Source organism: Sander vitreus, chromosome 16 (genome assembly GCF_031162955.1).
Source record: "Sander vitreus isolate 19-12246 chromosome 16, sanVit1, whole genome shotgun sequence".
Lineage (NCBI taxonomy): Eukaryota > Metazoa > Chordata > Actinopteri > Perciformes > Percidae > Sander > Sander vitreus.
The window spans coordinates 25485172-25497114 of NC_135870.1; the positions used below are offsets into that span (position 1 = coordinate 25485172).

The following is an 11943-nucleotide window of genomic DNA, read 5'->3' on the forward strand; positions in this document are numbered from 1 at the left end:
TTTTGAATCTGTTTATAAAGGCCTGATGATGACTCACTGCAGGATGAGTCAGTGTTAGTTACATCATTTTAACATCATTTCTTCAGCTCAGTGTAACGGAACAAATTCCTATTCTAATAAGCTGATATTCATGATCCTCTGACCCAGTCATTGTTCCACCTGACCTGTGTGATCAGCTCGTCAGACTGTTTACTGTGGAAACACCCTAATATCTTCTGCTTGATCCTGATTGTTTGCATATTACATATTTGCCAAATGTAAGTAATGTTTACACAGAGTCATGCTCCTTGCTGGTCACACCCAAAAGCCCAGCAGGCCACAGAACATACATTACTAACTGTTGTGGATACAAACGACCGCACACAATATTTACCCTTGGTACATTTTGTGTGTTCAGTAGTTATACTTTTGAAATGAGCAATATTTGCATATTCGTAGATTATATCATATACAGTATATATAATATATATATCATATACAGTATATATATATACAGTGTGTATATATAATTAGGGCTGTCAATCGATTAAAAAATGTAATCTAATTAATTACATACTCTGTGATTAATTAATCCAAATTAATCGTATACATAATTAACGGTCCCTGAACCGATACTTTTTAAGAAAGTAAAAAAAAAAAAAAAAAAAAAAAAAAGGGTACTAAACAACAGTTGGTTACATTAAAGAACGGCTTGTTTATTGCTAAGGCCATATGGTCAAAATTAAATGATTTAATAATAATGTATAACAATAACAATAACTTATTTCACTAGTAAATTGCTGTTGAACGACAAAAACAACAACCAGATAGGAAAAGGACATTTACAATAACTTCAAATGCACCACGAGGCTGTAGTATACCAGTTTCATTGAACGCACCGTCTGTGTTGTTTCTCCGACGGCAGCTGCAGATTGTTACATTCCGGTGTTGAATCCTCTACAGTAAAACACAGTCAAACTTTACACCATTTAGCGTTAGCGGTCAGCATTTTAACCGTGTTTAATCCAGCTACTAGCTAGCGGTAGGCTAACTTTAGCTGCTGTTGAGTATTGTGTTAACTAGCTAGCGGTAGGCTAACGCTAGCTGCTGTTAAGTATTGTGTTAACTAGCGTCACATGCAGCAGGGTTTGTGTTTCCTGTAACGTCTGTTTCAGAGCATCAGAGAGAAGCGCAGACATATCAGTGGCACCAGATTTTCGTCTGTATGCAAACGTCAATATGAAATGGATTAATCTGCGTTAATTTTTTTAACGCGTTATTTTTTCTCAGATTAATTAATCGAAATTAACATATATATATATATATATATATGATATATATATATATATATATATATATATATATATATTAGGGCTGTCAAAATAACGCTAGCTAGTAGCTGGATTAAACTGCTGGTTAAAATGCTGACCGCTAACTCTAAACGGTGTAAAGTTTGACTGTGTTTTACTGTAGAGGATTCAACACCGGGATGTAACAATCTGCAGCTGCCGTCGGAGAAACAACACAGACGGTGCGTTCAATGAAACTGGTAAACTACAGTCTCGTGGTGCATTTGAAGTTATTGTAAATGTCCTTTTCCTATCTGGTTGTTGTTTTTTGTCGTTCAACAGCAATTTACTAGTGAAATACGTTGTTATTGTTATACATTATTATTAAATCATTTAATTTTGACCTTAGCAATAAACAAGCCGTTCTTTAATGTCACCAACTGTTGTTCAATACCCTTTTTTTTTCTTTTCTTTTTTTACTTTCTTAAAAAGTATCGGTTCAGGCACCGTTAATTATGTATGCGATTAATTTCGATTAATTAATCACAGAGTATGTAATTAATTAGATTACATTTTTTAATCGCAGCACTGTCAGAGGGACTGCAGCTTCAGACACTTCAGCTCTGACTTCAAATCTCAGCTGTGGTGTTAATTTTTTGTTGTTGTGTGTTCCAGGTTCCGCAGCCTGACAACGGCGTTCTTCAGGGATGCCATGGGGTTCCTGCTGATGTTTGATCTCACCAGCCAGCAGAGCTTCCTCAATGTCAGAAACTGGATGAGTATGTTAACATTACACTTTCTTTATGAATATAAACCGTTACTTTACAGCAAAACTATTTTTTTCTCCTTTATCCAAATTCTGTTCTTCATTCAATTCTGTTATCCAAACACCTGTCGCACATTACCCTGGAAATCCAGAGTTCTCGCGAGAGCACAATTTCAATTTTCTCAGCAAGTCACTCTGGAATTGAGTAATGATGCTCATTAACTATGCCCTTGTAGCCGAGCTGCACCAATCACATCGGTGTATTTGATATAGGCGGGCCAGAGGCGAGCTAAACAGATGATGACAGTTTAATCTACCAGTTAGCTCCGCTGGTAGCTAAGCATATGGGGCTCTGGATAGGTCACCCCGTGTATTGTTGTGATTGGTCGTAGTGTTATCCAATTGCGTGCAGTGAGATTTTCAAATGCATGCTTGGTGCTCGAGTTGGTGCTGTGCATAGATTTCTGTTTTACATTTAATCTCATTTGTTTGCTGTTGTGTATTTGAATTCATTCCCAGGCCAGCTACAAGCCAATGCCTACTGCGAGAATCCAGATATTGTGTTGATAGGAAACAAGGCGGATCTGGCCGACCAGCGGGAGGTTCAGGAGAAACAGGCCAAGGAGCTGGCTGATAAATATGGGTAGGTTTGTTTTTTTTCCTCGTACAGTATTTGGTCCATGTGTTTTATTTGGAGTAAGGATTAGGGATGCAGGATATGGATTTATTTCAGTTGACACGATAACCAATAATTCCCAGCTTCTCATGGCCCGATATCTATAAGATAATTGATCATTTCACATTTTCACTATTTTATCAAGTGTGTTTTATTAGGGCCCTAGTACAAATGTGTTTTTGTAAAGATTATTTTTCTGCTCCGCAATTTCATTTTTGAGGGGCTTGGGATGCTTGAAAACTCGACTTGAATATTATAACACGGATGCAGTTGTGAAGTGTCTCACATTACACACACACACACACACAGGCTCAATTTTTTAACACACGTTAAAAAGTAAGTAAAGCAGTGAGACAAAACAGACCTTTACAGGCAGTACATGACTCTTGTTGTCATCTTAACAATATCTCAACAAATTACTTCCTGTTAGACAAGGCAGAAATTGTTTCCTGGTGTCATTCCAGCCAGCCAAGACCATGGGTCTGATGTTGCCTCGCAACAAAATGCTGTTCCAGAAAGTAATAAACTCAGTCTTAAACTCTGGGGAAATTAAAAATGTTTAGGGACTTAAGGTACAGTGTAAACGTCAGATACTGAAAATTAAATGTTACATTTACAGTAAAATGTATCGACAGATTACACTTAATTGATGGCTTGGGTCTAATTTCCACATCCATCAAACAGTACATGTCAAACTCCCCTGGAGGCCAAATATTTATCTGTCTGTCTATTTTAAACAACGATTTCAAAATGTGATAATAAATCAAAAAACAACACCACTAAAGTTTTATTATCAATATTTGTATTTATTAAAGGTACACTGTGTAGTGTTTTAAGTATTTGATTAGCTAAAATCAATGTCTTCATTCATAAATATGTCCTTCATTGGTGTAAAATGACCTCTGCCAATGATCTGACTTATCCTCCTAAGCGAAGAGTTTCTTATCTGTATTTACATCGGCCGGGCAAGTCCAAGGAGGCTTCCATGTCGTTCCGCCATTTTGAAAACCTATAATGGCTGAGAGGGACATGAAGCACTAGCCTCAACGCGTTTTCGTTCAGAGCCAGCGTCACGTGACTGAAACCAGCTGAAAACGGAGAAGGAGATCAGTGAGAGGCGCTTGTCACTGCCCTGGGAAATTTGAAAGCCTGCGCTGCACTTTAGATCATAATGGAGGATCGTACTTATGCCGAGCCACAGGAGAAGGAATCCTCGTCGCCAAAAAAGCGAAAATTGGAAGACATGTTGTCATAGCTTCTTGGTACATAACGGCTACCGTAGTTGCAACGCGCATTTGAAAAAGCGAGGAGCTAGAGAGCGCTAGTGGTTTGAATGCAAAATACAATTTCCCCGCTAGATGGGAGACATTCCTACACAGCGTACCAAATCTATTGATCGTTTATGAGGCTGTAAACTGTAATAGTTTTCGATATTTTACTCTCTCATAAATTACTTAAACAATGTATTATTAAAATTGTCATAGATTGTTTTTTCGATGACTTATTGGTTGTTTTTGGACTAAGTGGTTGTACGTGATGGTTTTCGTACCTTGGATTGTATTCATTATTGCTGATCATTTTCCAAACAATCCATCAGTTTATAGATGGTTTAGATTAAGTTTATTCCAGTGTACTGTACTCTGACCTCAATGAGTCAACTTAAAACAAGTTAATTATCAAAGCTATGTTAGCATCATGTGTTGATGCAGTTAGCAGAGCATGTTTAAGAAACTCAGTTATCTCACTGTCTGTCTGACAGCAACCTTTGTAATGCAGAAACAACCAAACACATCTTAAGTGGTTGCTTCTTGTCCTGCAGGTTTGTCCCTTCCACCAAACAGTCCCTGCTAGTCCCTGCAAAGCCTCCTGAGGGTCATTCAGTATAAGAAATATTGATTTGGAAATATATGCAGAGTAATTACTAAACAGATTAAGCAGATTAATAAACCAAGGGGTCTTGTTGTCTTGGTGTACGGATTAAAGTGTAAGGGTAAAAAAATATTTGGAGAAGCGCTTAAGATGTGTTCATGGCAAGAAATAAGACTCAGATCTTCAGAATTAAAGGTTCCGGGGTTAGACAGTTGTGAAGCTATGTAATTGATATACTGCTTTCACATAGTATATGCGCTTTCATTTACTTGTACAACAACTAAATACGGCCAGATGCATTCTGTAAATCTTCCCCTCAACCTTTTGCTCAATTTATCAATCTGTGCACACGGTTTACACCATGTTTTGACCCCCAACATGCTCCATAAATAAATGACCCTTATTGTCTGTTATGAACTCTCTATCTGCATTACGTTTCAAGTCTCTACAAGAGGATTTTAATTAAATGAACTGAAATCTATGGAAGCCAATTTAAACTTCAAAATATTCCACAGAAGAAGTCTAATTTACACATTATGTATGTATGTGTGATTTGAGTCAAAATTAAAATGGAATAATAATCCAATTAGCATTTTTAACATACCTGTATGGGAGTTCTATTACCATATTAAATGAAAGTTGTACTCTAGAGTAGACAGTATTTCAGGCTTCCATATAACCAATTGAAATCAATAAAAAACTGATGGGAATAATAATAATAAAAAACAAAAGGTCCTAAAAAATACTTCTGTTCTTGTTGGCCACAGGATTCCGTACTTTGAGACGAGTGCAGCGACAGGAGCGGAGGTTGACAAGGCGGTCATAACGCTGTTGGACCTGGTCATGAAGAGGATGGAGCAGTGCGTCGACAAACCGCCCGCTGAGCCAGCCAATGGGAACGGGGCAACAAAGCTCGCTGAAGCGCAGCCCAATGAGAAGAAATGTGCATGCTAGATGAAGAAGGAAACGACCAGTCAGCGCTCCTCTGTCCCACTGTCCTTTCTACTCGCAACATTCCCTCCTTCTTTTACCTTCTCCGTCATCTTTGATTGCATGTGTCTTCATCTTCTCCTGTTCACTTCTCTTTAAAATGAACCTTTGACCATCTTCTGCTACTCTTTTCTTTCTCTTCCCCCCTTTTTTTCTTCTTTCTCCTCCCAAAGTGTCTGCCAGAGGGCAATGAAACAACCCTGTCCCCCTCTAGTGGATATTCGAGGTAATACAGTCTCAGCCTGTCTGCCTTTGAGCTTTGTTTAGGAGGAAATGAAAACAGGAGGGGACAGTTCAATCACTGTCAGACACATAATGTGCCTCGTTTAAAACATGCAGCCTGGGAATTAAGCCCTGCACACTTTCAATTTGTCTGCTCGCAAGTGGTTTGAATGATTTAAATGGATCTACACAGGAAAAAGGAGATGTTTAAAACTTTTAATTTGAACTCCTTAACTGTGTTAAGTTCAACACTTCTAACAGGGGAAAGATGTTGCCTCCTGTTTAGGCTGTCACTTGATGATGACAGCCTGATCTGGACCGTAAAGAGTTTAACAGCTGTGTGCCTGTGTACGTGATTTCATGGTCCTCTCCTTACACTTTTCCTCCTGGACCAGGGTGAGCAACTGTGACCAGTTTTTTTGTTTTGTTTTCAATGCTGCACCTGTATTAGCCATGTATCGTAATTTTTCAGTGTTTCAAGCCGTTTTGTCTCATTCACAGATGCAAGACGTTTGCTAAAAATGCACCAAATTGTATTTAATATACAGTAGTTGGCTACGGTGCCATGGTGGCGGTCTTAGACACCTGAGTGAAAATGGCTGTTTGTTAAGCTAATGTCCGCTTGTTAGCTTATATGGCTAACTTTAGGATATGTAATGACAGCTCAATCCACAATGAGCTGTGCAGATAATTATTGGGACCTATATCAAACTTTATATTAGTAACAGTAAATACCCAACATAGAGATACCCACGACACAAAGCGGAGGAGGGTAAATAGCCTCTGCAGATCCTACGTTATTTTTCATAACCAAACTTGTCAAGAGTGTTCTGTTTATTTCCAGTTGCTAGTGATTATTGTGTAAAGCAGTATTATATATTCATATTTTGGATCAACACCCTTGATGAATTGAATATTTCTGTTGGCACTAATTCAATAAACAACCTTGGAAGAAATGTTGATATGACAGGCTCAGCTAACCGTCACAGACTTCCTGTTTGCACATCTGATTAGCAGCTTATGTAGCTAGCTAGCCACAAACTGGCTAACGTAGGTTTATCAGTGTTAGCAGTGGCTACAGGTATCATGCTAGTATTAACAGATACATATTTTAACAATAACATATTTTTGTATAATTCTTGCCACACAGCCAACATCTTGTTATCCAGACTAGCATACTAACTAGATTGTTGCAGTTGAGTTGTTGCTTTCTGTGCCAATATTTGAGGTGTTCTCAAATTTCCCCTTTCTATCTGACTTTTGATACCAAAACAAGAAGTTAAGCTAATGTAACCTACCTTGCAGTGCTTTTCTTTGTCCATTCTTACAGGACTGACTGCCATATGATTTATTAGAAATAGCATTATTTGGATAGTTTTACATTACATTAATAGCATTGGATATTTTGCTTAGTATATAGGCTACATCTTTTCTGTTTCCTAGCCCCACTACCAACTGTTCATTTTAAAAACTTAGAGACACACAACTGCTTGAGCTATCTCTCTGTTAGCAGGCAGTTTGGTTATACTTTTCTGTTGCACAGCTAACTCTCCATTAGATCTCCATGATGGTGCCAGACAGATTTGCAGATAGTATACCATTGATATTGTAGGATGATTTATGGGTACAGCATGGCACATGTGAAGTAGAGAAAAAAAGTCTCCATATCTATCTATCATTAATAGACTGTCCTAGACCAGGATAGACAGCTTGTTCCAAACTGATCTACTGCCTTGGCTTTTTCAAGCGTTATTCCACTGTGACGGAACATACTTTAATCTCTGTGGGAGTTTGAGATAAATCAGCTTAAAATATCAGCTGCTCCGGGGACGCAAAGTCACCGTAAGAAAGATAGTGGGTATTTTACAGATGGAACGGTATATATTATATGCAGTAATACAAGTTAAATGACCTTATGAGTGGAGAGGATAATTTAATCTAATCAGCATCATTATCATGAGAATAGACCTTTCTGAAAATGGAAAAAACAGCAAATGTCAGTTGGGTGAGTCAGCTTTTCAGGGGAACTGATTTTTCATGTTGACCTCTCATCTCTTTATAACAGAAAATCAGACAAAGTGAAATATTGCTTTAAGGCCCCATACATGACCAATGTTGTTAGAATTTAAAGTGACCAATTATTTATATTAAAATAAATGGAAAACATTATTATTTCTGTTGTCATATTTTTGTTATATCCTTTACATCTCACACTTCTTTCTTTTTTTATTTTCATGTCCGTCAAGAGAAAATAATCTCAACTGCATTTATATTAGTTTTTTCATTGCTATAGTGCTCTTTAGCTCGGTTGTCAAATGAACCTACAAATTACAAATTCATCATCAAAATGTGTGTCTAACATGAAGAAAATACACTATTATAAACTATAAGAGGTACAGTGAAAGTGATTTCAGACCATTTGTCTTTGCTCTGAACTGACTTTTTTGGTTCAACCCTTGAAGTTACTGTGGACCAACTTTTTGTTGTTTTGTTGCTTAACACTATATTGTTTTCGTCATTGCATACCAGACCATATAGCAGTTGCTGTGCAGAGAACCTTATGAAATCACGGCATATTTAAACTAAATTCTACTGAGTTTAGTTTAAAAGTCTGCATGTTTTGTACCATGACTCAGTGCTTGACCAAAGCAAAAGAGCATCCGTCTTTAGAAGCCATTTAAATGTAAAATTACAAAAAAGATGATCTTGTCAGTGCAACTCAACAGTTTTCGTTATATCAAGTAACACCGTGATCTGCCTTACTTCATGAAAAATCTTGAGCCAAGTTGAGTTGCACCAGAAACAAGGGAAATTATCTTTTGCTTGCCACCTGCTGGCAGCTAAATCCTTATTTTGTCCTTCAGTGAGCTAAAGGGAGGTTTTACATAGCAGTCCCAGCTCACAGCTGCATGATAGTAGTATTACTGCAGGTTGTTTTTTTTTAAAGTGTACTGAAACCAGGGGCTGCCAAATGGGTCAGCAGTAATGTTAAGTACACTGTAAGTGTGGCTTATTAACACTACTGTGGTAATTTTAAAGATTTACAACACATAACATTTAGAATTTCAATATTTGATTATGTAATTACTTTTTTATCAGTAATATGTGCTCGCTGGATCCATAAAAACAAAAATCCTAGGTTAAAGCGTCATAGCACTTTGGCTTCACCTTATGGTCACCTATATTTAAACTACCAGTGTGCCAAATAAAAAAAGGAAACACAGACAAACCCAAACCTCATTCTGCTGTTCACTCATAGAAAAAATGCCTTCACAAATAGAAAAATGTGTTTTTATTTAGTTTGGAAGCCAAACAAGTCGCCGAGTTCCCAAAATAAACTATTACTATAGCTTTTGTTGGTCTAAAGTCATGTTATAATGTACAGGTTACATATTTCTAAACACTTACAGAAGCAACTTGGTGAAATTTGAGTCCTTCTTATGAGTCTAATTTCAATGTTCACTCTCCTTTTAGCTCTGATTTGGTCACCACCACCTCTTGAGAAAAGGTTATAGCTCTTTAGCTGCTAAATGTTCCACCCATGCCACCAGCTAGTTGCTATCTTTGTCTGTTTGCTGCTGGACAGATAGGGTACAGTGGGTTTAACAAAGCTTGTTTGCTAAAGACACGAGCCTGCTGCTGCTGGAAAGGGGATTGATGAGACTGAACAATACACTAAATGTTCCGTAAAACCATAACAATGAGCTAAAAGAGGCTAAAAATCTCTGTATCATGCAGCATCATTCTTACTATGGTCACTAAGTGTCACCTTTCACATTACTATAAAAATATTGATTAGTGCAGCTCTAAAATGTTATTTAAAGTCTTACCACGTGTTGATTTCATTAAAACCACTAATCAGGTGTGTAACTTTTTCAATGTTTTTGGTAAAAATGCGGTGAAACAGTTAAATAATAAAAGAAAGGACTCCTCTATAAATGTAATTGAGCCTTTTTGATCAAGATGACCGGTAACTAAGTATTTCATTCATTTTAATGAATTTATTTAGAAAACAAACAAACACGACACACTAAAATGTATCCTTGACATTTACCCGGATCCTCCAATCAACTAAAGCAAGGTAGGGCGGCAACTAAGGATTATTTTCATTATCAACTAATCTGCCGATTCTCGATTAATCGTTTGGTCTATAAAATATCAAAATATAGTGACAAAAATGTCCATCCTAATTTCTCAAAGTCCAAGGTTATTTCTTTAAATGTGGTCTTTTGTCCAAAACCCAAAGAAATGAAGTTTAATATGATATAAAACAGAAATGGGTGGGAAATCTACATATTTGAGAGGCCATTTTCTGCCATTTTTGCATGAAAAATATGTGGCGATTATTTTTCTGTCAATCTGCTGCTTCTGTGTCAACTCCACGCCGTAGCTACGCCGTCGCTCCTACAGTATTGTGACCCTTTCGAAATTCTGCGTCGGGGTTGCTTTGCATCGCGGTGCATTTCACCGCCATAACGCTGGGGGGTGTGTGGCTTCAAAGTTCGGTGTCGCCTGTGTCTGTGTCGCTCACCACCGAAACGGTACTCAGAATGGCAAACCCCATGGACTGTCGTGCTAAAATATTAATCTTATTGGCCTTTTCTTGCTTAGATTTTGTAAAAAGTATCGAGAAATAGACACAGTAAAATCCATTGTCCTAGTTACTGTAACCAGAAAATAAGTCAGGTTATTTGCGAGATGTCTGCCAGCCAGTTTGTGTTATATTAGCAAGCAAACTTTAGCACAACATGCCCACAAAGTACTGCTTGCTGGCGAAGTGCTAATTTCAAAACGTTACTGACATATAGACACTTTACAAACAGATAACCCCGTTATCGTAACCCAAATATGTCTGAGTTCATTACAAAGCTTATGTCAGTGAACTAGCATGTTGCTACTCCCCACAGTAGGCTGCTTGAAACACCGACAATAACACACAGGACGAATTGACCAATCACAGTCCTTGCGGTCTGCGTCGCCTCGACGCAACATTACAAATTTTTGGAGGTGCATGTCGAGCTACGGCGGAGGGCTCGGAGGGGGGTTCGCAGCGACGCAGAGGGGTCTGCGGGGGTACGCCGTCGATTCGACGCAGAAGCATAAATCAGCCTCAATCCATTAGTTGGCTAATCATTGCAGCTCTAAAGCAAGGACACAAAATGAACACATAAAAAGCATCAATGGTGGTTTTCTTGCTATTTGAGACTTTGGCTGTATTCAAAACCGACGAACGCAGTACTGCATACTGTTTTACGTTAGTCAGTATAAAACTTAGATTTATTTAACAGTATGCTATGCCAGGCTTAGCCGGTTCCGGTTTTGGAAAGTGAAAGTAATGACTGGTTGTTGTTGACCATTCCAGCGCTTTGCATTGTGGGAAACAGTAGGCAAGGTAGACTGGTCCAATGCATACTGAAGATTTTTTCCAAATCATTATGACATCTGGGTATTTTTCACATACTGTAGATTTTGCTTTTGTTTGCATACTGCATACTACATGCAACATATTGGCCAAAAAAGTATACTGCTGCTATAGTAGGTGTTTTGAATAAAGCCTTTGAGTTCACATTTTCAGTGCTCCTCAGCTCTAGATGGACAACCATTTTCCTTACCATCAATGCATTTTATTGTGACAATCTTCTGAACCAATTTGTCAGCTTTCATATGAGCCTTTCTTCGTATATTGCTTATTATATTTCCTCCGGTTTTATTTAATTTTTAATATGTTTTGTACATTTATCTTCTCTGTCAATCATGTTTTTCTTGCATTATCTCCTCCATAAGTCTTAAATGTTTTTTTAATTCACTTTGAAAGTTTACACTGTTTTAAGAGTCATGTTGTGCCTGTTATTAACTAAAGTGTGTGGGCTATTGAATATTTTTCATGCATTATTGATTAGAGATTACAAAGCAGAGGCAAAAGAGACCAGAAGTCATGATGTTTTTTGTGTCCTATATATCAAAACAACTAATCAATCCAAGTACCTCGAAGAGGTTTTCTTTTTGGAAATCCTCTGTGTGTGAATTCTCTCTGATGCCTGCAGTCTGTACACGTTTCTTCAGTTTTCACTGCGTGTATCAATGCCTGTGTGTTTGTTGGGTTTGTTGCACTGTCAGCATGTTTGACACAATGAGAATGAAATGACCTGTGA

General features: G+C 37.7%; 1 protein-coding gene across 7 annotated transcripts in view; it reads left to right on the forward strand.

The window, feature by feature from the left end:
• Nucleotides 1-7960, forward strand: part of rab27b (RAB27B, member RAS oncogene family) — a 72922-nt gene extending 64962 nt beyond the window's left edge. For all 7 annotated transcript variants that reach the window (XM_078271056.1, XM_078271055.1, XM_078271054.1 and 4 more), the window contains 3 exons: nucleotides 1944-2047; nucleotides 2554-2677; nucleotides 5347-7960. In XM_078271056.1, the coding sequence (XP_078127182.1) occupies nucleotides 1944-2047; nucleotides 2554-2677; nucleotides 5347-5533 (415 nt within the window). In that variant the 3' untranslated portion in view covers nucleotides 5534-7960. The remainder of the gene's footprint in view (nucleotides 1-1943; nucleotides 2048-2553; nucleotides 2678-5346) is intronic.
• Nucleotides 7961-11943: the final 3983 nt, after the last annotated feature.